Raw genomic sequence first — 26,173 nt, 5'->3', positions numbered from 1 at the left:
TTGAAAATTCCCTTTAAGATCTTGTTAGGGATAATTGAAGTAAAAACAAGACTTGATCTCTTGATTATTGACATTTCCTTTTAAGATCTTGTTAGGGATAATTTACATAAAAACGAGAATCGATCTCTTGATTATTGACGTTTGGCTTTAAGGGATCCTCGGAGATAATTCGGATGCAGTTTCAGCTCCCACCTTTAACTTCCCCGGCCCGATTTGTTCTGAATTCCTGTTAAATTTCCCCCTTTTCTCCTCCTCCCCCGGCAGCAGAACTCCTCCTTTTTTCCTTCCCTGCCACCTCCAAGCCCCGGCCCTGCCCCGAACCCTCCCGGCCCTTTGGAGGAATTCCGAGGACGCGCTGGAACTCGTTCCCACAGCGCCTCTGTTCCTCCCACGCCGGGAAAAACCCCAAAAAATCCGGATTTTCCACGTATTTCAGCGTGGAATAATCAGCTTAGCACCCTGATTAATTTTTGTGTTATTTTCCTTGCAGATTCCTGTTGTTTTCGGGCGGGAAAAGATTCTGTTAAAACACAGGGGGGAAAAGCAAAAGGCTGAGAATAAGTGTGAGTGTTAAGTGCTCGTTTAATAAGTGAAACATATAATTAAAATATTTATATAATATAATATATATGCTAAAATATTTTTATAGTGAGATAATCAAGCCAAATAGGGAAATTACGTTTTCACCTAGGGGAAATTCATTCAATAATATTTATTTCTTCAGGTTAAATCCTCACATAAAAGCCTGGTGTAGCACCAGAATATTTTTTAAAGCTTTTAAATTCAATTTATCCTTTTGATAATTAAAAAAAAATCAAAATACCCATGCAGGGCATTTTCCTCTAAATTCCCTCAAGTTAGAACGCAGCACTGACCTACAGAAATGCTACATTTAATCTCTGTAAAAGCGCTTTAGAATTGTAAATCACTTTTAAGAGTTAGAAATGAAAGTTATTGGCACAGTTACGTTAATAATCCATAATAATCGCTTGGCGTAGCTCGCTGTGGCTCCAATTAAATTAAGGATGGGCTGATCCAAGCGGCAGCAGAGCTGCCGAGCTCCCTTCCAAGCAGGATTTTCCAGAGTTTTCCATGAATTCCACCCTGAACCCTCTCCCTGATCGTGCCACGCAACCCAACGCGGAGTTAAATCCATCCCCGAAACTCCCCCGAATATTATTTTTTTTCCGGAATGAAGAGCCTGAAATCCCTCATCCTCCCATAAACTCCAAAGCCCCGCTTGGATTTTCACCCTCTTTTCCCAGCACGAGAAGCGCTCCTAAACCCCTCGGGACCATCCAGGCAAGGCTCAGCCCCGATTTTGAGGAGAAATCCACGCAAAAGCAGAAGGGAACTGGAGGTTTTTAGAGCCGGGGAGTCCGAACTTACTCAGAGAGGCGGAGAGGAGGAGTCGGGAGAGGCAGTGAGGAGCTGCCGGGGTGGAGAGGGGTTTTATATCCTGCCCCGATGGCCGGGGGCGGCTGAGCCACCCTTTGCTAAAGCGCTTTAATGACTCGGGAGCCGAGCCCGGTGCAGGGATCGCTGCTGGAGCCGCAGGAATTGTTTTGCTCGCTGTTTATGATTATCTAAAGCCGCGTTGGGCAATAACCCCAAAAAAATGCAGGTGGCGAGCGGCCAGGTCTTTTCATGCCGGAGTTTCCTGCTTTTCTGCTCCTGGTTTCATTAAGAGGTGAAAACGCGGCGAGAATTAATGAGGTTTTTTAGCTTATCTTGGCTAAAAGCTGGAGTGCGCAGGGAATCTTGGAGCGCCAGGGTGATTTTCCTTATGGAAGCAAAACCTGCCACGGAGAATTGCGGCCTCGTTTATCAAACTGTGCCTCGTTTATCGAATCAGGGATTCTTTCCCGGAATACTGGTGGGATTTACGGACCTGCTCCTAAATCAGGGGGAGGAGCTGGTGCAAAGCTGAAGAGCGAAGCTCGGGGTTATCTTTGGAATGAAAACGAAGCCGTTCATGAATTATGCCAATTGTGAAGTTTAAAATGAGGAGTTTGATGAAACACTTTCCATAATTTATTCTTTGTGAGGTCACAGCAGCCCGGATCCTCTAGGATGTCATTACCGTGATCACCACGAAATGATTTCCCTGCATGGCAAACTCGCAGAGGGTTTGAGATCCTCTTTGAAATCTCCTTTTCTGATGTCTCCGGAATATTCCCGATAAACCCCAAAGCCCTGCGGCATCTCTGGAGGTGCCTCATAAAATCAGGATAATTCCTGGCATGCCACAAACCCCGGGATGGTTTTACCTCGTCTCAAGGTGGGCATTTCCAGGCGCTAAGGTTCTCCCCGGAGGGAAGAGGGAGTGAAAAGGAAAAAAAAAAAAAAGGGTGCAGAGCACCGGGATTTTGGGAAGATCCTCCAGGAAAGAGTTGGGAACGTGTGGGTTCCTTTGGGATCACGTCCATGGCAGAGGAATCCTCTTTTTTTTTTTTTTTTTTTCCCCCCGAAGATTTATTCCTAACGAGGTTGGATGGACGTTGCCATGAGGAGGAGCCCGAAATCCTGCCCCAAATTCCTCCATTTTCTTCTCCTCCCGAAATTTTCCACGTCTTTTTTAGCACCCTTTGGAATTTCTTGCTCCAACACCTCCCTCCCCTTCCCAAAATTCCCGTTCCAGACCAGGAGGTTAAAGAACGTGGAGAAAGTGTGAAATTCACCCCTCGGAAAGGATTCCAACTCTCCTCAGCTGATCCATTTGGGAATTCCCAACCCAGGAACCGAATTCCGGCTGGCAAAAATCAGTCCCTGGAACACAACGTGATCGGCTCCTCCCAAAATCCCCCGAAATGCAGAAATCTCAGGTGGAATTTTCTCCTTTCCAGCCGCGTTTTGTGTTTCGCTCCTGTGCCTGCAGTTGTTCGTCAGGAATTGTGGGGCCAGGGATGGATCGAGAATGAAGGAGGGGAGGTTTAGGGGGGATTTTGGGAAGGAATTGTTCCCCATGAGGGTGGGGAGGCCCTGGCACAGTTTTTCCAGGGAATTTCTGGGAAAATCCATCCTCAAAACTTTCCCAAATATATATTTTTTTTCAGAATTAATAGACTGAAATCCCTCATTCCCCCATAAATTCAGAAGCCTTGGAAAAGCCCCCACTTTGATTTTTGCACCCTTTACCCGGCACAGAAAGCAGAGCAGGAAAGAGCTCCTAAATCCCTCAGAACCAGAATATTTAGGCAAAGTTCAGCCCCGATTTTAAGGAGAAATCCACCAACACGAAGAAAAGCATCCGAGGCCAGGCTGGAAGGAGCCGGGACCGCGGCAGGGGTGGAACTGGGCGAGTTTTAAGGCCCCTTCCAGCCCAAACCATCCCGTGAGTAACAAAGGGAACAAAGAGCGACGGCAGACGGCAAACCCCACAACACAGAGCCCAAATATCCATTAATCCTGAATTGTCGCAGAAAATTACATCCCTGCGCAGGGCAGGGGAAGCTTTAATGCCGGTTCATTCGGTTTTTGTGCCCGAACCGGTTCGGCGGGGCCGCAGAGCCGCGGGGTTCGCTGCCGCGGCTGAGTCAGGAGCTCTGCCTCACGGAGGAATCATCAAAGAGAGGATTTGGGGTGGGAGCGGCGCTGCCGGAGCTTCGCAGCCCTCGCTGCCCTCGCTTCAAGGCGTCTCTGCCCGCTGACATCAGCGGCACCAAGCTCGCATCAGCAGCAATTCCACCCATCGGGCGGGAGGAGCTGCGGAGCGGGTAATTAACGGCAATTAACGCCTCGCTCCCCGCGCGTTCGCAGAGAAAGTCGGAGAACCCCAAAATCCAGGCGGTGACCCCCGGGCTCGCTCAGAGGCAGGGAATGACCTCGGTTGGTCTTGGGTGGTTGCCCAAGAGCCGGCGGCTGCCGGGTGGGGATAAATCCCCAAAGCCGGCCGGGGAAGGGTTCTGGGGTTGGTAGAACCCAGGGAAGAGTTCTGGGGTTGGAGGAACCCAGAGCACGATCTGGGAAGGGTTCTGGGGTTGGAGGAACCCAGATCACATCCTGGGAAGGATTCTGGGCTTGGAGGAACCCGGAACACGGCCTGGGAAGGGTTCTGGGCTTGGAGGAACCCAGAGCGCACTTAAGGAAGGAGTTCTGGGCTTGGAGGAACCCGGAGCACGCCCAGGGAAGGGTTCTGGGGTTGAAGGATCCCAGATCACGTCCTGGGAAGGATTCGGGGCTTGGAGGAACCTGGAGCACGATCTAGGAAGGGTTCTGGGGTTGGAGGAACCCAGACCATGCCCAGGGAAGGGTTCTGGGCTTGGTGGAACCCGGAGCATGCCCAGGGAAGGGGTTCCTGGTGTTGGTGGGACCCGGAGCACGCCCAGGGTGTCTCATCCTGCGGGACGGCTCCAGAAAATCCTCCCCGATCCCAATTTCCTGCATTGGGGAGGACTGGAGCAAACTGAGGGTCTGCTCCAAAAAGATGTGCGGGGTCAGGAGAGCTGAGCCTTTTCTGGAGGTTTTCTGGTTGATAAAACAAGGGATTTTTTCTTTTAGGATGGTCCAGCCTTGTCTTATTTTTTGACCAATCCGGGTTTTTGGTGTTTGGGTGGAGCCCCAGGTCCGAGCTCCCTCGGTGACTTTGCATCTCCCTCTGCTTGCCTCGGGTGGCATTACACAACCTGCCTCAGTTTCCCCACAAAGCCCGGGATTTTTCTGCTCGACTTTGGAATTATTTCCACTCGATTTTGGGGATTTTTCCTACTCGATTATGGAATTATTCCCACTCGATTTTGGATTTTTTCCCACTCGATTTTAGAATTTTTCCCACTCGCTTTTGGGATTATTCCCACTTGATTTTGGATTTTTTCCCACTCGATTTTAGAATTTTTCCCACTCGCTTTTGGGATTATTCCCACTCGATTTTGAGATTTTTCCCACTGGATTTTGGAAGTTTTTCCCTCCCCCGGGGGGGGGGAAATCCCGCATTTCCAGGAGGGTTTAGGGCAGGCAAACCGGAGTTGTTTAATGGGAATAAACCACAGGAATGTAAACAGCCCATGCGGGGGGAGGAGGAGCCAGAGGTTGCTATTTTTAGCAACCTCTGGGTGTGGCAGCTGCTCGGAGTCACCTTGGTCCTCCCGGGGTGGCTCCAGGGTGACAAATTCCGGCCAGCACCGGCCTCAGCTGCCACCAACCTGCCCCGGGGCCCGAATTTAATGGGAATTCAATCCCTCGGGGGCTGCATTATTAACGAAGCGTCATTAATGAAGTTTTGTGCTTAATTGAGTGATGTTATCACGGGATATTTGAGCGTTTGGAGGCTGATAAGGTGTGGTTTGGTTAATCCCGGGTTTTTTTGGGTATTTTTTTGGGTTTTTTGGTTTTTTTTTTTTGTTGTGATGTTCAGTGTAGGAAAAGCAAAAATAGCTCAAATATGAGGATTTGGGATTTGTTTCTATGAAATACCTGTAAATGTTCTTGCCAGGGAGCTCCTTGAGGCACTCAAAATTCCCAAATATCCCAAATATTCACCTCGGCATGAATTTCTGCCAACTCCTTCAGCCATCCCCGGGGCGCGCAGGAGCTGATTCGCTGGAAACCCAAACCAGCTCCTGCCCCAAAAATACAAAATAATGATCCCGAAAAATGCCGCTCCCAAGCCCCATCCTCGTGTTGCTAAAGTGCAGCTGTTGCCCAACATCTGGATGTCCAAATCCAAATCTTGGTGTCGCAAGGCTTGTGTACCAAGATAATTAATGTTTGCGGAGCGTTCCCAGCCCCTGTCATTAGGGGAAGGATCACCCAGGAGCTGATTTGTGGAAAAAAGCAGATTTGCAGATTTCCTGTGAGGATTAGATGAAATTAAGGGGATTGGCGTGGACAGAAAACCCCGGCGGGGGTTGAGGCAGGATTTTGGAAACGTGATTCCCTGGAAATTCCAGCTCGTTAATTCCCAGCTTAATCACTCATTACTTCTAGCTATTGCCAATTATCGGCTAATATATACATACTATTCAATATTTCTATTTATTTCTTTCACAATTTAAGCTGCACATCCTCACGTTGCAGATAATCCTTGCCTATAATATATAATATTTATATTTATTTCTTTTGCATGTTGCCGATAATCCTTGCCCATAATATAGAATATTTAGATAATATAGAATATTTATTTATTTCACTCGTTGCTGATCATCCTTGCCCATAATATAGAATATTTATATAATATTTAATTTATTTCTTTTGCATGTTGCCGATCGTCCTTGCCCATAATATAGTATATTTATATAATATTTATATTTATTTCTCTCACACATTGCAGACGGTCCTTGCCCATAATATAGAATATTTATAGAATATTTATATTTATTTCTTTTGCATGTTGCCGATCGTCCTTGCCCATAATATATAATATTTATATTTATTTCTTTCACACATTGCAGATCATCCTTGCCAAACTTGTCCCACCCTGGTGCCCCAGGGAGGGTGACAGTGCCCAGCTCCTGCCTGTACACACCTGGCCCAGGATTTTTGTCCTATTTTTGGGGAACAGCCCCGTGAGTTGGCTGGAAAATTCATTCCAGGGCTTCAATTAATTAAACGAAAAAAAAAAAGTATTTTTGTGCTGGGCTCGGCACGTGGAGGCAGCAGAATTTCACCCCAAAATCCTGGCTGGATGAACTCTGGGAAAAGGCAAAATCTCCTCAATTTTGCATGGTGGTTTGGTGAATGCTGGTGTGGGGGGCGTTGAGCCTCAGGAAAAGTCCTGGAGTCACTTCTGGGACCAAAAAAGGGTCAAAATTAAACATAGAGGAGAAAATTTTCCCCCAGAACTGGAATGACTGGGCAGGGAGACGGGTTCAGACTGAAAATGGGGAAATTTGGGTGGGATTTGGGTTGGAATTGTTCCCTGTGAGGCTCCCAGGTTGTTCCAAGGATTCCCCATCCCTGGGAGTTCCCAATTCCAGGTTGGACCCACCTGGGATAGGGGAAGGTCCCTGCCCATGGAACTGGGGTGGGATTTTTTGGGATTTAAGGTTCCTTTCCATCCCAAACCATTCCAGAATTCCATGGGCTGATTTAGATGGGATTTTAGGGATCAATCCTCCCCTGGCCCAGGGAATTCCATGGATTCCCCATCCCTGGAAGTGTCCAAGGCCAGGCTGGATTCAGTGGGATAGGGGAAGGTCCCTGCCCATGGCAGGGGTTGGCACTGGATGATTTTTGGGGTCCCTTCCACCCCAAACCATCCTAAAAAAGCAAAACCCAAAAGTGCATCTGCATGACAGCATTTAATGGGAACCAGAAGCTCAATTCACAAGTGCAAACTCGCTGGAAAGGATAAAATCAAAGAATTCCAGGAGGCTCCACAACAAATCCCCACTCCCATGATTTTCATAGATTTTAGAGAAGGATCCTGCAGAGAGATTTGCTCTTACAATTGCTGTAAATATTTTGATTTTTGATTTTTTTCCCTCCCCGGCTTGCATTAAATGAGATAAAAGCAGGAAAAGAAGCTGGGAGAGCGTTACATGGTGAGGCTAAGCAGAACTAAAGCACAGCAAGGAGCTACAAATTCCTAATTTTCAGAAATGCCAAGTAGAGCTGATTTATTTATTTATTTTTTTAATGCTGGTTCAGCAAAATTTGCAAATGAAGAGGAATTTGGGTAAAATTTCATTTTGGAACCCAAGATTTTCAGTCGTATCGTTTGGGTGGATTTTGTAAATTTTTTTATTTTGAGAGAAATTGATAATAAAAACGTCCGTGTTGGCATAAAAATGAATTTATTGACACACAGCTTTTAGCAAACCAAAAAAAAAAAAAAAAAAAAAAAAAGGAGATATATATATATATTTTTAAATCTGGTTTCTTGGAAAATTCTGGGCTTTGGTTTGTCCTAATTTGGAAAGAGGTCAATAGAGAAATTTCAGTTTTCTCGTAGGTTGGAAATTCTAGTCCTCGGGCAGGTCTAGTGCCAGGAATCCCTGGATTTATGGGCTCCATGGGAACTCGGGAGCTCGGCACTTCTACAATCCATTATCCATAAACTTTAGTCGGGCTCTGTCTGACTGCTCAGTGGTGCTTTTCAGTCTATCCACAGATATCCAGGCAGGGTTTAAGTTGGCCTGCAAGTTCCACAACAAAACTGGGATAAGTGAGGAGGAAAAGGATTAAAACTCCCCAAAGCGCCCCGAAAAGAGGCGTCCACACCTGAGCCCAAAGCGCACCTACCCCCAAACCCAAGGAATCCCTGGGAGCCCAGGAAGTTCCTGATGTCCAGCAGGGCCGTGGAGCCCACCAGGGTCTGCTGGGGGAAGGTGGTCAGCGTGGGCCCGGGGTAGATGACGGAGTAGGGGGGAAAGTCGGGCTCCACGATGTCCACCACGGTGTCGGGGTACTTGATGACACAGGTGTCGTTGCGGGTCACGGCGAAGGGCTCGGGGCACGCCAGGCCCGCGGGCAGGCAGCACTCGTGGAAGGGAGACATGGGGCAGGGCAGAGCTGGAAAGGAGCGGGGAAAGAGGGAAAAATGAGAAAAAAATCACCCTCGGTATGGCGGGAAATACCGGGGATAAACAGCGGGGTTTTGGCGGCGCGGTTATGGGGATTTACGGGAAATTGGGAGCTCGGGTAGGAGAGGAATTCGGCAGGGTAGACCTGGAAATGAGTAGGAAAAGAGGGAAAAATGAGGAAAAAAACATCCTCGGTGTGGCGGGAAATATCTGGGATTAATAGCGGGGTTTTGGCGACGCAGTTATGGGGATTTACGGGAAATTGGGAATTACAAAGAGCTCAGGTGGGAGTCGAATTTGGCAGGAATTGATCAGGAATTCAGGCAGGAGTTGAATTTGGCCTGGAATTGAGCAGGAAAAGAGGGAAAAATGAGGAAAAAACCATCCTCGGTGTGGCGGGAAATATCTGGGATAAATAGCGGGGTTTTGGTGACGCGGTTATGGGGATTTATGGGAAATTGGGAATTACAAAGAGCTCAGGTGGGAGCTGAATTTATCCATAGTTTTCCAACCAGGAACTCTTTTCCTTCCTGGTTGAACTTCCTGTTTTTCAGTATAATGATATTTTCCAGACCATCACCATTTTAACCCCAAAATCTTTTATCCCATTGCTTCTCTTCCCGGAATTTTCGCCGTGTCCGTCCCACTCCTATTGCAAGCATAAAACCATGACTCCCAACTCAATCCCAGATTTCAAGCTCCGTTTTAATCCTCATTTAAATCCCCAACGTGGAGGCTGGAGCTCGTGTCCTCCTCCCACCCGGTTCCAAGTGGAACAGTGAGATCCAGGTTGGAGATCCACCCATCTTTTATGGGTCTCATTAGGGATCAGCTGAATATTTGAAATCCCAGAGCACTCTAAACCCAGCCTGATATCGAGGCCAGATTTTCCCTGGGTATGGTTTAATTACGGATTGAAGGCCGTGCTTGCCCTGGATTGTGCCCACACGGATTGGGCAAGGAAAACACGGAGGGAGAAGGGATAATTTTCTTCATTTTCCTCGTTTTAGCTCTGTTGAGATGCTGGGGGAGAAATTGAGGGCTGGCAAAGGCGAGGCTTGGAATTGTTTCCTAAATAATTCCCCACTTCACCCCAGGAATCGGTGGGGGAAACAAAATCCGGGGGGAATTTCTCACGTCTCCACCTGAACATCCCATTTTAACCTTCCTGAGTTAAAAATTCTGAGTTTTTTTCCAATTGATCCAAGTCCAACCTCCTTAGAACTGAAGGTGAGGAGAAGGCAACCACGGGGAATTTTTTCCAGCAGAAAAGCTGGATCTGGAATGGCTGATTTTGGCTTTGGGAAAAGAAGGTTGGTCTAGGGGTTGGGATCTTCAAGTGATTCCACACGATTTGTACAAGCTCATCCCAGAACTCCTGAAAGGAGGTGAAAAAGGAGCTCTCGGATGTTCCTGCTACATTTGGAATTCAGAACGGTAAATATATTTTAACCAAAGCCAGCAGTAAAGTGGATTTTGAGTAAGGAAAATCTGCGTTCTGCTCTCTGCAGGATTGGGAAAATATTTAGGGCGAGTTCTCCAACTTAAAAGACACCGGAGCCTCCTGGAAGACAGCTGAGGGTGAGAACATCGTAGAAATTAAATTTCAAATGATAATTTCTTTAATGACACTGACTCTTTAGAATATGAAAAGAGCGCCATGGAATTATTGAGACTCTTTAGGATTCAGAGGGAGTTTTCTGTGCCCTCCCTTCTTTCCTGAGCTCTCCCCTTGGAAGTGTAAAACCCCAATTAACTCCAAACTAAAGGATAATAAAAAGGCTTTTTCTACTAAAACGCCCCCTTGTCCTTTCACGAGCTCACCCTGTCATTTTATATTCAGATATCAACAACAAAATTAAAAAACAACAACAACAATAATAATAATAATAATAGATTTAAAATTCAATAATTGATTCAAAATTGACTTACCCGGATCACCCAAGGAGGAGAGGAAAAGAAAAGTGATTAGGGAGGCTTCTACGTAGCAAATGCTTTTATACACGTCCCCAAAGCGCCTGGAGGATGTGACACCCTCTTTGCATGAAGTCTTAATTAGTTGCAAAACAAACTTTGCTGCCTGCATAACTTCTGCGAGTAATGAAACTGTTTTGCTCCCTGTTTGTGTTTGCTCCCTCCCGGAGCTTCCCAGGGCGCGCAACTCCCTCCGGGCAGGATTCACTTTGCCCTTTTAAGGGCCAAAAATAGGGCTCGATCTGCTGCTAATTAACCACATTTCAGTTATTTCGGGGCCTGATCAAGGGTTTTTTATTGGCATTGGGTTTTCCCTCTCAGGTTCTGTGAAAGGGAGCTGCAGTGGCATAATTTCCTATCAGGCAGCTGCATTATTTTTATGATTTCCCAGTGCGGATGGGATTTTTTATTCCCAAAAAACTCCCAAGGGCATCAATTGTACCCCTACATCCATGGATAAGGAGAAAAAATAAATTCACCATTCCAGAATTCTCAATAAATCCCATGAATTCTCAATAATTCTCACAAATTCTCAATAAATTTTTAATTTCACGGCCTCGGTGAACACCTCTGAACGGGGATGACCCCGTGGAGAAAGCTGGGCTTATCTCCCATCCTCTCCTTACAAATCCTGGGATGGGGTTTAAGTGGAGCAGCTGGATTTGCTCCCGGGCTTTGCAGGGTTTGACCCCAGTGCAATTAAAGGCACCGCAATCCCACCCACGGTTCTGGCTCCTGACTCGAGGTGAAGTCACTCAGCCTCACACGGCCTTGGTTTTGTTTGTTGTTTTGTTTGTTTGTTTTTCTTTTTTTGGCTTTTTTCCCCTCCCATTTCCCTCAGTTTTTGGGTTGGAAAGGATAAAATTGTGGCAAAGGGAAGGTTGGAACCATCCAGATTTTGTGGTACAGAATTAAACGGGAGAGGAAGTAGACAAGAAATTGTTCTGTCCTGATGAAAACTTAATTTAACACAAATTACAGATGTGAGTTTAATATAAAACCATTAAAATACAGAGAAAATGGGGGCGGGTAGTTTGTCAACATTTTTGAGTGAGCCAGGCATGGATTGAAAATGTTTTTATTAAGATTTTAAAGAGGAAATCAACGACAGAAAAACCATAATAAAGACACAAATCAGGATTTCCACAGAAAGAGATTTCTGAGGGAGCCACCAGCTGCAGCCAGGAACGTTTTTGGGGTAACAGCCCCCAGACAGTTTTATTTATTTGCTACATAAAATTAATTGAAATCCTATTGGAATACCGGGATGGGGCTCACTTAAATATTCAGGGACACCCTTAAAAGCACAATTCCACCTCCGCGTTTCCTCCCTGATGCCCAAATCTGCATAAATCCCTTGGGATCAGCCCGAACCCTTTTGTTCCCAAGTGCCCACAAACGCTTTTGCCTTAGGACCCCTCTCAGGCTGCAGATAATTTATGCTGGGAGGGAAAATGGAGAGTAAATAATAATTAGGAACAAAGGGAGGCAGCTCAACTTCCTGGCATCTCGCTTGGGATGCGAATCCTGGGAAAGAGGAATGAGAATTGTGGATATCCTGTCCCTGGAAGTGTCCAAGGCAGGTGGGAATGTCCCAAGATTTAACTCTAATTAACCTGCCTAAGGTTATATGAAAGCTGTTCCGCAGGATTAATTCAGATAAAATGTAATTTATGAAGATATAAAGGGACAGTAATGCATATTTTTATATTTTCATATTTATGTTTATATCTTTTAAATTTTATAGTTATATTTTATATGCCTATATTTTATATATTTACATTTTAATATATTTACATTTTATACACATATGTATATATTTAAATATATTTATATATGTTTATATTTCTATATTTCTATATTTTTGCTTTTTAATATTTTTATATTTTATTTCCTTTCAGCCTCCACATACTAAGATTTGCTTCTTGCCGTTTAACCACTTAACACTCTTTCTGAAGACAATAATTAATTGCATTTATATAAAATTCACTCAATGTGCTGCCAAGTGCAGATAAACCTTAAACCCGAAGGTTTATCCATCGGAGGTTGGATTTGATGATCTTGGAGCTGGGATTCTGTGAACACTCCCCTTTTCCCACTCCCTTGTGCTGCAGAACGTTCTGGAACTCGCAGGGATTTCTGCTCCCTCTGCATTTTTGGGCCCTCTATAAAAAAATCTCCCGGGCCCTTCCCTCGCAGGCGGATTTTCCGTTGCCTTTGGCAGATTTTAATTCCAGTTATTATCTGGGTTTAGGGAAGCACAGGACGCAAATGAATGCTCCGAGGTCACCCCGGGAGCAGCCGGAGGAACCCGCAGTGAACCGGGCTGCCATTTATTTGAATTTATTTCAATTCCAGATTTGAATTCCAGCGGCTCCTGCAGGCCTTGGCTGCCGTTCCACGGATCCGTGGGGGGAAGGAGAACCCCCAAATCCCGGGATCAGCAGGACGGAGCTGGGAATGGAGGACTGGGAGCTCCAAGCCCTGGCAGGGATTTAGGGAGGAGCTGGGAGCGCTTTTGGACGTGTCCTGAAATGGCTTTTGCAGTTGGGGCCTGGAAATCTGCGCCAGTGAACACAGCCCTGGGTTTTATTTGAATAAATTATTCCCTTTTCAACGTGCCCTGTGTGGTTACGTCCTGCCGGTGTGTTGTTTTGTGGAGTCGTGGAATGGTTTAAAGAAGGAGCTTTAAAAATGATTTCATTTCAAGCCCTCCCATGAGCACAGGCCGCATCCAGCCGGGCCTCGGACGCTTTCAGGGATGAGGAATCCACAATTCCCTGCAAAACCTCCCCACCCTCCCGCAGAACATTTTTATCCCGAATTTCTCCCTCAGAATGAGCAGCAAACTTCGATTTCTTTCCATTTGCCCCTCAAAAAAGTGCTGAGTTTCCCGAAGCTGCGTAAGGCCTTCAAGGCCCGATCCCTAATTAAAACCCGGCCTTTGTTTATGTCTTTCGAAACCCGAAGCTGCCACTTAAGAAATCTGCAATTAGTGGGGCCTGCAAATTGCTCCCGTGGATGGGGTAATGATCCCCAGGCAGAAAATAATTCCTTTTTAATGAAAATCCCGCCTCAAAAATCACCCCTTAGGAAACGCCGCGCGGCCAAGGAGCAATCGTATCAGTGCGGGTTTATCTGCTTTCAGCAGTTAAAGAGGGGGGAAATCAAACAAATAAATAATGATAATAATAAAAATAAAAACACGAGGGTGAAGCTGTGGGAATTTTCTTCGGTTAATTGAAATATTAACAAAGCCTTTTGTGAGTGTGTGTGTGTGAGGTGCTAATTAATTCCGGTTAATTTTTCAGGACTGAGTTCTGCATTCTCTCCTTGTGGGTCACACTGGCCCCGTTTGCATTTCTGACCTTCCCACTCTGCTCCTGTTCCTTCCTCTGGGATGTTTTCTATCCCAGAATTCCAGAATATTTGGGTTTTTTTGCACTGTGAGGCTCAGAATTAAACTGAAAAATCAAATTTTTTTTCTCAATTCCTTTCCCTGAAAAGCCCCACATTTTTATTAAATCTTAATCAAAGTTCTTTATTTTTTTATTCCTTTATCGATATGAAAAAGTCACCTCTAAACCCCTTCCCCTGAATCCAAAATTAACCAGGAATGATCTCCACATTTTGATTTAACAATTATTCCCTGCTTGTGTAATTCCTGAGGAATCAGTGTTGTCCAATGTCCAGGTTTTCTCTGCAACAAATCCCAGCATTTGCCTGTTCTGGGAAATCTGGCAGAAGTAAAAAACCAAAGTTTTCAAATAAAAATGAAACCAGAGAAAAGATTTGCAATTATTAATATTCTATTTATAATGACAAATATTATTATTTATTAATTTGTGTATTTATAATACAGTAATATTTATGATAAATACAGTGAATATTTATACTTTATTATATTTATAACATTATATTAATGATTATAAATATACAATAGAGTTAACGTTTTAATATTTTTATACTTTTCTACAAATATATTAATATTTTAATATATTTATATAAAATATAAAATATAAAAATAGATTTAGGAGTGTGATTCTTATTTTATATTTTATTATGTATTTATTTTATATAGTATATATTTTATAATACATTTTATCTATTATATTTTATCTATTATATTTTATTATATATTTATTTTATGTATTATCTATTTTATAATATATTTTATATAATATATTTTATATACTATATTTTATATATATTTTATATATTATATTTTATATATTTAATATTTATTTATTTCCTTGATTATGTATTTCAAAAATATCCATGTATGACCGGAGAATGTCCGTCACCAACCTTGCCGCGTCCTTCGGGGTGACTTTGTGACTCTCTTTGCGCTCCTGCAATCCTGCTGCATCCCTAAAAGCTGCTAATGAGTGTTTTACATGAATAAATCATTCATGAGAGTTCGAGAAGGGCTTTGAAATCCTTTCATCTGAAACTTCCCGGGGCTGTTCCCGGGGACTGGCCTTGCCTGGAGAACTTTGCAGAGTCACCCGTTTTTGCCGGAATAATTCCAGAGGGAAATGGGATGAATTATTTAAAAAGGGGAAACAGGAATAAAAATGGGAAATTTGATGATTTTCGGGGAAAGAGAGACGGAGCCTGAGACCTTTTCTTACTGAAATCTCCCAGTATTCCGATTATTCGGGATATATAGATATTTTTTATTTATAATAAATTATATATATATAAATTTCACACACACATATATATAATTGCATTTATAATTTTATATATAATTTTATAGATATAATTATATATATAATATATATGTATATATATAAAATATATACATACACATATATATGTGTATGTATATATAACTACAAATACAACTATAAATACAATTACAAATATAAATATAATTATAAATATGAATATAAATACAGTTAGAAATATAAATATAATATTGATATAGGTATAGGTATAGGCATAGGTATAGATATAGATATAGATATAGATATAGATATAGATATAGATATAGATATAAATATAAATATAAATATAAATATAAATATAAATATAAATATAAATATAAATATAAATATAAATATATCCCCGAGAGGATGGCGGAAAGGCTGAGGGAATTGTTCTGCCCGCACAGAAATTGGGATTTTATTCCTTTTTCTTTAATAAAGGACATTTCTGGCCGTCCTCGTTGTGCTCTGGGACGCTTCTTTGAACATCACCCTCCATTGAAGGACCAAGATCTCCCTGGGGCTGACAAAAACCTCATTCCTGAGCTCATTTTGGGGTCATTTTACCAAAAAGTGCAGCTTTCAGCCTAAGGAACGAGGCAGGGAAAGTGCCCGGTGCCCCCGAGCTCTGCCCTTCCCTAGAGCCAGATTTGTTTTTTACCTGCTCCTTGTTTGCTCCTTTAATAGAGCAGCAATTTTAATTTTTTTTTTCCCTCTTTAAATCCCTCTAAATGACGAGGTGGGACCGGGGAGAGCCCCGAGGCAGCGACTCCGATCCCAAATGTGCCATCCCAGGTGCTCATTAATGGTTTGCACATCCCTGTGTCATTATCCCCAGCCTGGAATTGGCTTCAGACACCCATGGGTTGAGCAATAAAAGCCCTCAAAGATAAACAGATCAGAGCTCAGCTGTCATTCCAGTAATCAGCTCCTAATCAGGTCAGGATTTTTTGGCCTCGTAAGGCTTTTTGAAATTTTATTATTTCCTATGCTGCGTGCATATTAAATCCCAATAGTGGAATAAATTAAATCCCAGTAGTGGAATAAATTAAATCCCAATAATGGAATAAATTAAATCCCAATAGTGGAAAAAATTAAATCCCAAAAATGGAATAAATTAATCCCAAAAATGGAATAAATTAAATCCCAATAGTGGAAAAAATTAAGTCCCAAGAATGGAATAAATTAAATCCCAGTAATGGAATGAATTCAATGGAATAAATTCCATTATAATTCATGGAATAATCTGGATCCAGGGAGAGGCAAACAAATTCTTTTCCCAGAGTTTCACAAATCCATTCCCTGGGTTTGTGTTGTGATTTCCCGTCGGTCTCCCAAGAAATCATGGAATGCTTTGGGATGGAAGGGGCCTTAAAACTCATCTCATTTCCCCCTGCCATGGACAGGGATATTCCCACCATCCCTGGGTGCTCCAGCCTGGCCTTGGACACTTCCAAGGATGGAGCAACCATGGGATTACACCTGCCAGGGCCTCCCCACCTTCCCAGGGAGGAGCTCCTTCCCAAAATCCCATCTAAATTTCCTCCCTGTTGGTCCAAACCGTCCCAAAATCCCATCCAAATTTCCTTTCTGTTGCTCTGAACCTTCCCAAAATCCCATCTAAATTTCCTCCCTGTCAGTCTGAACCTTTTCCGCCTTGTCCCGGCGCCCCATCCCTTGGGAATTGTCTCTCCCCGTGTTCCTCGTTGCCCCTGCAGGTCCTGCAAGGCCCCAGCTGGGTCACCCCAAAACTTCTCCAGGCTGAACAGTCCCAGTTCTCCCAGCAGAGCTGCTCCATCCCTCAGATCCCATCCTGGAGCCTCCTCTGGGCTCTCTCCAGCAGCTCCAGGTCCTCCCTGGGCTGGGATCCAGCTCTGCAGGTGAGGTCTCACCTGAGCAGGGCCCTGCTGGACCCCCCCTCCCCATCCCCTCCTCGTTTTGTTCCCAGTGCTGCTGCATGAAATTGTCACAAGAATCCCAAGCAGCCTTGGATCCGCTCCAGGGGCTCCGTGGGAGGTTGTTATGACACACAAAACGACTTTTTAATGAAAAAATTAATAACCCTGGGTCCTGACGCTGTCAAATGCTGTCTGCCCTGGGAGTAACCAAATTTCGGGTGACGTTGTTGCCCAAGTGACAAAACCATCCCAATTTTGCATTCCAGCTGCAATATTTCCATGGCTGATGCACTCTTGTGTGTCTCAACCATTTAATGAATATTTGGGATTGGCTTTGAAGTTCTTCCCTTTCAAGAAGCTGAAGAGCTTCGGTTGTTCTGCAGACAGACACCTCCGAGGCTTCGGGTTATGGGATGAAGCTAAATGAGAGATGGAGGTTCTGATACTGCTGGGAGGGAGCTTCCAGTGAAATGTCCTTTTCTTTAAATTAAAAATAATACTTCCTAAAAAAATTCATTTTTTTTTCTTTAATTAAAAAAAATACTTCATCTTGAAATATCGAAATGTGTTTTCTTAATTTAAAAAATACTTCGTAATAATTCCACTTTGAGTGAAATGTCCTTTTTCTTTATTTTAAAAATACTTCCTAAAATAATTCATATTTTTAAATTAAAAAACACTTCCTAAAAAACATTCCCATTAGTTGTGGAGTCACAGAATGGTTTGGGGTGGAAGGGACCTTAAAGATCACCTTGTCCCAACCCCTTCCATGGGTAGGGCCACCTCCCACTGGGTCAGGTTGCTCAACATCCCATCCAGCCCAGCCTGGAACGGATCACATCCTGGAACTGATCATTTCTTCAGCCTCAATCACCACAGGAAGCATTCCCAGTTAATTCGGTCCTTCTCTGAACGGAAATCTTCAAATAATTCTAAAAATAAAACCCCCAGTCTAGGGATTGAATCATTTTATCCCTTCACGGTCAGTTTAATTCTTGTTTTACTGCAGTCATGATGTGCTAAGCTCTGCTTTAATGACTAAAATGAAACATTTCTCTCCTCAGAAATGGTTTGGGATGGAAAAATTGAAGCTGGAGACTTCCTCCCCTCGGTTAGCCAAAATTACCCCCTCAAATTATCCGAGTTGAGCAGAAATGATTGTTGGCTGCACCACCTGAATGAAGCATTTGGGGTTCTGGCTTTGGGGATGGCCATAAATAAACCAAAATTAGGTGTCCCAGCAATTGCAGGGATGCCACCAACCCTGTGTTCCCAACTGCTCCCATTCCTGTCCTACAGCAGGGCTGTCAGGATGTCACCAGTGGCCATCCTGGCCTCCAAACTGTGGTGCCAGGACATAAAACCTGAGCTCATTCCAGCCCTAATTAGGCCGGGGAAGCAATTTGCCCCGTAGCCCATAGCCAACGCCAGCTGCTGAATGTTTTATTTCCACTGAGAAGCAGAGTTCAGCTCCCTGTTGGAAAAAGGGAAGGAAAAACCACTCCTGGAGTCTTGGCAGAAGTTGTTCTGTGGGTCAAGGGGGAATTATTCCCCCTTAAAGTGTGAAGATGACTTGGGAAAAAAAACACATTTTAAAAAATCAGATTTTGGTTATTAAATGCGCTTGGAGATTCTACACGAACTGAAGGTAGTGACACAATAAACTATAAACCATGAGGTGGTTTCTGGAATAAAATGCTGAACGTTGACTGAAAAACTAAAAAAAAATTGGTGCCACGCCGGGCTTGTGACCTAATTAGGCTCTCTCCTAAACCAGGGCTTCATTCTCTTTGAGAGATCCAAACCAGACATGTGGCACAATCTGAAAACACAGGGAAAAATAGCTGCAATTACCTTTATGCAAAACATGCAAATGCTGTGAGAATCTGGAGCTATCTGGGATGAGTCTGGCATGGTTTTAATTTGGAAATGGCCACGAGACAGACGAGGCAGTGACTAAACCGCCAGACAGAGGAGGAAAAACACGTTGCTTTCCAAGGAGATCGCCACAAAGGCCAGAGCTACCTGAATCAACAATGCTGGCCAGGAGAGGCCTTTGATCTCTAATTAAGTCACATAAAACAAGGTTCCAGCATGGAATGGGGATGCCAGCAGCAAGGAAATGGGGAAGGAGCGTTGCAGCCCCAAATCAAAGGTTGGTGCTGGAGGAAGGGAGTGTTTTCCATGCAGGATGAGCTTGGGAAACACATCCCATGAGCAAAGGATGGCCCTGGGGCTGCTCAGGACGGTATAAAACCCACTCTGAGCACAGGATCCCTCATTCACCTCTCCTGCCTTCTCCTCCTCGGTGACACAGGTGAGCTGCAAGCGCGTTTGCCTCGCCCTTCCCCTCCTTCTCCTTCTCCTTCTCCTTCTCCTTCTCCTTCTCCTTCTCCTTCTCCTTCTCCTTCTCCTTCTCCTTCTCCTTCTCCTTCTCCTTCTCCTTCTCCTTCTCCTTCTCCTTCTCCTTCTCCTTCTCCTTCTCCTTCTCCTTCTCCTTCTCCTTCTCCTTCTCCTTCTCCTTCTCCTTCTCCTTCTCCTTCTCCTCCTCCTTCTCCTTCTTGTCTTTATCTTTGTCTTCATCCCAGGCCTCGATGCTGTAGAGCTCCTGCTGAGAACTTTGCTCCCAGATCCTGCTCCCAGCCTCTGCTCACTGGGACAAGCTGGGAGAAGCTCTTGGGCTCTTTGCAGGAAGCCGTGGGGATGGGGCTCCTGATCCTTTCTTCCTCACTATTCCCCGTCCCTTCCCTCGGCCTCTGCTCCTTCTCCTGCTGAGGCCGTGCCTCACGTTCTGCCTGTGCCTTCTGCAGGTGCTCCTCCAGCCCCAGCCATGTCCTGCTACGACCTGTGCCGGCCCTGCGGCCCCACCCCGCTGGCCAACAGCTGCAACGAGCCCTGTGTCCGGCAGTGCCAGGACTCGCGGGTCATCATCGAGCCGTCCCCCGTGGTGGTCACCCTGCCCGGACCCATCCTCAGCTCCTTCCCGCAGAACACCGCCGTGGGATCCTCCACCTCCGCCGCCGTGGGCAGCATCCTGAGCGAGTCCGGGGTCCCCATCAACTCGGGGGGCTTTGGGCTCTCGGGGCTCTCGGGGCTCTCTGGCCTCGGTGGCCGCTACTGCGGCCGCAGGTGCCTGCCCTGCTAGAGCCGGCCCGCACGTCCAGCGAGTGCCTCCCCAGGCCAAGTGTCCCCTGGAGCTGCTGGCCAGCCTTCCCAGAGGCCTCAGGGCCCCTGCAGCCCTCCTGCCAAGGAGGGAGGCCAGCTGAGGCTTCTGCTTGTCCTGCTTTCTTCTGCGCCTCCACCGGGCCCTGCCGGGCCCTGCTCTGCTGGCCCAGGGGCTCAGCCCAGCCCAGCCCAGCAGCGGCTCCTGCTGCTCCTGCTGGCCCCGGGCCTGGGCCAGGCAGACGTGTGTCCCACTGCTGCCCAGGGCTGCTGGGCCAGCCTGGCCCGGGCCCTGCCCACCCCTGCTTTGTTTCTGTCTTCACACTCAATAAAGTTCATTCTGCATTGGAACTGGTGCCTCCTGGAGTTCCTGCCCTGCTGGGATGTGCAGCTCAGCTGCTCCATGGTGGGAGCTGGGGGGTTTGGGTGGTCAAAGGCCAGCGTTGGACCTTTCTCACACCTGGGCAAGGTGAGAACCTCCAAGGCCGCTGTCTCTGGAAGTGCCATGGGGCAGTGGAGGGCGGGTGGCCTTGTGTGAGTGTGCACAGGGTGAGCAGGAGTGCCCCAGGGGACATCTGAGCCAGGCTGAGTTTGGGGATGTGTAGAGGGTGAGTGTCTAACATGGACATGGGACAGGAAAGGACGCACAGGGAGCATGATTCCTCCTCTGAGGGAGGGCAGCAATGATGGTGACCTGGCCTGGGCCTGTACCCGGGCCTAGAAGGGAGCAGTGGAACCATCTTATCCCCCACCCAAATTGTCCTGGGGTCAGGAGCAGTCATTGCTGTGGACTCATTCCGTGTGTCAGCATGTCCTGAAGGAGCAGGAGTCTGGACCAGACCTGCAAAACTCTGCTGTGTTGACTGGCCACTTGATCTTAGAGCTTTTTTCCAGCCTTGAGGACTCTGGGATTTCTCCAGAAGAGTGGCCCATGCTCAGTCCATTTCCACAGCGACAATATCTGGCACAGTACTCACATTCCTCTTTGCACACCTGCCCCGGGTGCCATGTGCCACCTGAGAACCTTGGGCTGTCCCTGTGCCCCAGGGTTTGGATGCTGTGCTTGGATGCAGGCAAGGAAAACAACCACTTGTAGCTGGAAATGCTCAATGAAGGCTTTGGGAAGGTGCCTGTAAATCCCCACAGAAATCTCTTCTGGAAGGTCAAAATGTTGCCGCATCAACTGGAACCCAATGTCCATCCTCCCTCCTGGATCAAAGGTCCCCTGGAGCACCTCCTGGTCACCCTGTGGTCACAAAGCCATAGTCCTCCCCCCAATCCCACCCAAACATTCCAGGGCATCACATCCCCCATGGAGCAGCTTTAGCTGGGGATCCCAAAATGGAAGGAACTCCAGGAGACTCCAGTTCCAATGCAGAGTGAACTTTATTGAGTGTGAAGACAGAAACGAAGCAGGGCCGGGCAAGCAGCCCTGGGCAGCAGTGGGACACACGTCTGCCTGGCCCGGGCCCGGGGCCAGCGGGAGCAGCAGGAGCCACTGCTGGGCTGGGCTGGGCTGAGCCCCTGGGCCAGCAGAGCAGGGCCCGGCAGGGCCCGGTGGAGGCGCAGAAGAAAGCAGGACAAGCAGAAGCCTCAGCTGGCCTCCCTCCTTGGCAGGAGGGCTGCAGGGGGCCAAAGCCTCTGGAAAAGCTGGCCAGCAGCTCCAGGGGACACTTGGCCTGGGGAGGCACTCGCTGGACGTGCGGGCCGGCTCTAGCAGGGCAGGCACCTGCGGCCGCAGTAGCGGCCACCAAGGCCAGAGAGCCCCGAGAGCCCCGAGAGCCCAAAGCCCCCCGAGTTGATGGGCACTCCCTCCTCGCTCAGGATGCTGCCCACGGCGGCGGAGGTGGAGGATCCCACGGCGGTGTTCTGCGGGAAGGAGCTGAGGATGGGCCCGGGCAGGGTGACCACCACGGGTGATGGCTGGATGACCACGCGGGAGTCCTGGCACTGCCGGACACAGGGCTCGTTGCAGCTGTTGGCCAGCGGGGTGGGGCCGCAGGGCCGGCACAGGTCGTAGCAGGACATGGCTGGGGCTGGAGGAGCACCTGCAGAGAGGGCAGGGAGAGCACCCACGGGGTGTGAAGCACAGAGGGAGATGCTGCTGTGCAGGAGGAAACACAGCCTGGGCAGAAGGGACAGCCTGGAGAGGGAGCAAGGGAGGAATCCAACAGCCCTGAGCCCAAAGAGCTCCCTGCAAAGAAATCCCAACACCTCCCGCCTCTCCCCAGGAAAAAACAACCACAAAAACCCGGTGAGGGCAGGATCAAGGAGAAGGACTCTCAGAGAACACTACGGAGAGGCAAAGATTCCATTGAGGGCCGAGGCAAAAGAGAAGAGCAGGAGAAGAGTGAGGCAAAGGCCCTTGCAGCTCACCTGTGTCACCCAGGAGGAGAAGGCAGGAGAGGTGGATGAGGGATCCTCACTTGCTCTGCCTTTTATACTGTCCCACACAGCCCCGGGCCCAACGCGCCTCTGCACAGGGAACGTGTTTACCAACAAGCTCATATTTTATGCAAAGCATCCCCAATTAAGTAAACTGGAGGTTGTTTACGCTCCCTGCAAGGCTGCCTTTTCATTTCCCTGTGCAGGACATGCCCATTCAGCCAAACTGGCTCCTTTCAAGTGCCAGCATTAGAGGCCAAAATGTTTTTAGGGTATTTTTCAGCCAGAACCAGGCTGATGTTTCAGCCGGCTGGGTGGAGTGGTGCTGTATTTCCAGGTGATGTCAGCACCTTCCCCTCCTGAGGCAGCTCTGAGCCTTTGGAGTGATAAATGCAGTTTTTTTATTATAAACCCAGGATTAAAGGGCTGGCTTTGGTGAGGACTGGCCGTAGACGTTGGTCCCTGTGACTCCAAGGCCTTTCAAGCCTTCTTAGACATCATTTATTCATCAGAGAGACTACATGGGTTGGTTTTGAACTTTCTTTGGGATCTCATATTGCATTTAGAAGAAATTATCTCATTTCTCCTGCCTTTCGCCTCCTTCAGCATCGCCTGGGGTTCTCCAATCAGCAGAACAGGACAATTCCAGAAGGAAGGACGCTGCTTTTCCAACAAATATTATTTCCTAACAAATATTAGTCAGGGTCATTATCTTGCAGAAAACACTCCCTAATGAGAACATCTGACTTCAAAACTCTTCCTTCTCCCATTCCTCACGGCCATCCCTCCACTCCTTTTTCCCCCTTGCCTCCGACCAGACCCGACACCCTGTCCCAAACACTGGGGAATATTTCCAGGCAGGACACAGGGAGCAGCTGAGGGCTGGCAGTGCCCACAAACCCAGCCTGGGGAGCAGCAGGGGCCAGGACGTCCCCAGAGATGGGGAAGGGAAGGATTCCATACTGCATTTCCTGCGGCAAGGCCAGAGCTGGTGTCCCCAGGAGTGGTGACAGCCCTGCCTGGGCACCACGGTGGCACCCCTTGTGGCAAAGGGGGAAAAACTCCTGTCCCAGCGAGGCTGGGGCTCCATCAGAGACAGAAAAATCCTAAATCCCAGAGGTTCAAGCCAGATTCCTCATCCAGGAGGATGAAGGGAGCTCTCAGGTTGACAGGAGAAGTTTCTCCAAACAAACACATTCAGGTGAAAACGCCAGGTGACAGGGCAGATCTAACAGAGAGATTTCCTTCCAAACACGCGCACACCACATTTCCATCCACACGTTTCCACTCAAATCCCTTCCACAGGCAAAATACTGAATGCAACAAAGGCATTTCCAGCCCTCTCTCCTTCTTCCCCACCCAGCCCTCCCCACTGAGGGTCTCCATGAAGCCTGGGGTGTTCCCACCCAACCCATTCTCTTAGGGGCGTCCTGGGGGTGTTGTCTCCCTTCCCTGGTTCCATTTTGACCGTGTTGCTGCCACTGTCCCCTCCTGGCTCAGGCAAGGACAGGAGGGCGTTTCCACAGCAGATAAAGAGACAGAGGAACTTGGCAGGATGGCTTTATTTCAGACGTTGAAGCCCCAAATAGGGCAGAGGAGCAGCTTTTGACTGTCACCAGATGAATGCAGGGCCAGGCACACCCCATTCCCTGGAGGGAAACACTCCACAGAATGCAAGAAAATAAAATTGGGCATCACGGTGACTTTGGCAGTTGGGCACATGTCCCTTCAACTCGTCCGGGGTTCCCTCTGCATCCAGGGCTTGGGAGAAGTGCTTCAGGGGGGAATGCAAAGGTCCAGGGGTAGATGGTAAAACACAACCACGGCCTCGGGCAGGTGAGTGAAACTGGCACAGAGACATTGGGTCAGTGGCTTGACTCATCAGCTGGAAATTGTCCAACCTCAGCCTGGCTCAGATGTCCCCTGGGGCACTCCTGCTCACCCTGTGCACACTCACACAAGGCCACCCGCCCTCCACTGCCCCATGGCACTTCCAGAGACAGCGGCCTTGGAGGTTCTCACCTTGCCCAGGTGTGAGAAAGGTCCAACGCTGGCCTTTGACCACCCAAACCCCCCAGGGCATCGCCCCCACCATGGAGCAGCTGAGCTGCACACCCCAGCAGGGCAGGAACTCCAGGAGGCACCAGTTCCAATGCAGAGTGAACTTTATTGAGTGTGAAGACAGAAACAAAGCAGGGGTGGGCAGGGCCCGGGCCAGGCTGGCCCAGCAGCCCTGGGCAGCAGTGGGACACACGTCTGCCTGGCCCGGGCCCGGGGCCAGTGGGAGCAGCAGGAGCCACTGCTGGGCTGGGCTGGGCTGAGCCCCTGGGCCAGCAGAGCAGGGCCCGGCAGGGCCCGGTGGAGGCGCAGAAGAAAGCAGGACAAGCAGAAGCCTGAGCTGGCCTCCCTCCTTGGCAGGAGGGCTGCAGGGGCCCCGAGGCCTCTGGGAAGGCTGGCCAGCAGCTCCAGGGGACACTTGGCCTGGGGAGGCACTCGCTGGACGTGCGGGCCGGCTCTAGCAGGGCAGGCACCTGCGGCCGCAGTAGCGGCCACCGAGGCCAGAGAGCCCCGAGAGCCCCGAGAGCCCAAAGCCCCCCGAGTTGATGGGGACCCCAGACTCGCTCAGGATGCTGCCCACGGCGGCGGAGGTGGAGGATCCCACGGCGGTGTTCTGCGGGAAGGAGCTGAGGATGGGTCCGGGCAGGGTGACCACCACGGGGGACGGCTCGATGATGACCCGCGAGTCCTGGCACTGCCGGACACAGGGCTCGTTGCAGCTGTTGGCCAGCGGGGTGGGGCCACAGGGCCGGCACAGGTCGTAGCAGGACATGGCTGGGGCTGGAGGAGCACCTGCAGAAGGCACAGGCAGAACGTGAGGCACGGCCTCAGCAGGAGAAGGAGCAGAGGCCGAGGGAAGGGACGGGGAATAGTGAGGAAGAAAGGATCAGGAGCCCCATCCCCATGGCTTCCTGCAAAGAGCGCAAGAGCTTCTCCCAGCTCCTCCCAGTGAGCAGAGGCTGGGAGCAGGATCTGGGAGCAAAGTTCTCAGCAGGAGCTCTACAGCAGCAAGCTCAGCGATGAAGACAAAGACAGAGAAGAAGGAGAAGGAGAAGGAGAAGGAGAAGGAGAAGGAGAAGGAGAAGGAGAAGGAGAAGGAGAAGGAGAAGGAGAAGGAGAAGGAGAAGGAGAAGGAGATGGAGAAGAGTGAGGCAAAGGCCCTTGCAGCTCACCTGTGTCACCCAGGAGGAGAAAGCTGGAGAGGTGGATGAGGGATCCTCACTTGCTCTGCCTTTTATACTGTCCCACACAGCCCCGGGCCCACGGGCACCCTCAGCACATGGAACATGTTTACCAAGCTCATCCCGCATGCAAAACATCCCCATTAGAGAAATGGGGACACTGCAACGCTGCTTTTTCATTTCCCTGTGCAGGACATGCCCAGTCAGCCTCCCAGGCTGCTTTCAAGTGCCAGGATTAGAGGCCAAAACATGTCTGGGGGCAGTGCCACGTCAGCAGAGCCGGGTGATGCAGCTGGTGTTGGGGACTGTCCTATTTCACCAGGGGACTCCAGGCCCATTGC

At 48.1% G+C, this 26,173-nt stretch overlaps 4 protein-coding genes across 4 annotated transcripts; 1 reads left to right on the top strand and 3 right to left on the bottom strand.

Annotated features, from left to right (window-relative positions):
• Positions 1-7,947: 7,947 nt before the first annotated feature.
• On the bottom strand, positions 7,948-8,450 carry LOC119711661 (claw keratin-like). Its single transcript, XM_038162113.1, has 2 exons — positions 8,182-8,450; positions 7,948-8,075 (listed from the first exon to the last, which is right to left on the bottom strand). The coding sequence occupies exons 1-2, from the start codon at positions 8,435-8,437 to the stop codon at positions 8,041-8,043; spliced, it is 291 nt and encodes a 96-aa protein (XP_038018041.1). The 5' UTR covers positions 8,438-8,450; the 3' UTR covers positions 7,948-8,040.
• Positions 8,451-19,859: 11,409 nt separating this feature from the next.
• LOC119711553 (feather beta keratin-like) lies at positions 19,860-20,525 on the top strand. The gene has a single exon (XM_038161918.1). It carries the CDS (start codon positions 19,877-19,879, stop codon positions 20,189-20,191), a length of 315 nt encoding a protein of 104 aa, XP_038017846.1. The 5' UTR covers positions 19,860-19,876; the 3' UTR covers positions 20,192-20,525.
• Positions 20,526-21,921: 1,396 nt separating this feature from the next.
• Positions 21,922-22,602, bottom strand: LOC119711555 (feather keratin 1-like). The gene is made up of 2 exons (XM_038161920.1): positions 22,585-22,602; positions 21,922-22,256 (listed from the first exon to the last, which is right to left on the bottom strand). Exon 2 carries the CDS (start codon positions 22,234-22,236, stop codon positions 21,922-21,924), a length of 315 nt encoding a protein of 104 aa, XP_038017848.1. The 5' UTR covers positions 22,237-22,256; positions 22,585-22,602.
• Positions 22,603-25,108: 2,506 nt separating this feature from the next.
• LOC119711558 (feather beta keratin-like) lies at positions 25,109-25,426 on the bottom strand. Its single transcript, XM_038161924.1, has one exon. It carries the CDS (start codon positions 25,421-25,423, stop codon positions 25,109-25,111), a length of 315 nt encoding a protein of 104 aa, XP_038017852.1. The 5' UTR covers positions 25,424-25,426.
• Between the last annotated feature and the right edge of the window lie 747 nt (positions 25,427-26,173).

Source organism: Motacilla alba, chromosome 25 (genome assembly GCF_015832195.1).
Source record: "Motacilla alba alba isolate MOTALB_02 chromosome 25, Motacilla_alba_V1.0_pri, whole genome shotgun sequence".
Taxonomy (NCBI): Eukaryota; Metazoa; Chordata; class Aves; order Passeriformes; family Motacillidae; genus Motacilla; species Motacilla alba.
Note: the sequence above shows the minus strand (reverse complement) of the source record. Positions and strands in the feature narration are given on the sequence as shown.

Excerpts from the sequence above, each read along its gene's own strand:
- LOC119711661 (XM_038162113.1), bottom strand. The coding sequence starts at position 8,437 with ATGTCTCCCTTCCACGAGTGCTGCCTGCCCGCGGGCCTGGCGTGCCCC. Across the intron at positions 8,076-8,181 it reads GGGATTCCTTGGGTTTGGGG|GCCAACTTAAACCCTGCCTG; the intron begins GTAGGTGCGCTT and ends TGGAACTTGCAG.
- LOC119711558 (XM_038161924.1), bottom strand. The coding sequence starts at position 25,423 with ATGTCCTGCTACGACCTGTGCCGGCCCTGTGGCCCCACCCCGCTGGCC.
- LOC119711555 (XM_038161920.1), bottom strand. The coding sequence starts at position 22,236 with ATGTCCTGCTACGACCTGTGCCGGCCCTGCGGCCCCACCCCGCTGGCC.
- LOC119711553 (XM_038161918.1), top strand. The coding sequence starts at position 19,877 with ATGTCCTGCTACGACCTGTGCCGGCCCTGCGGCCCCACCCCGCTGGCC.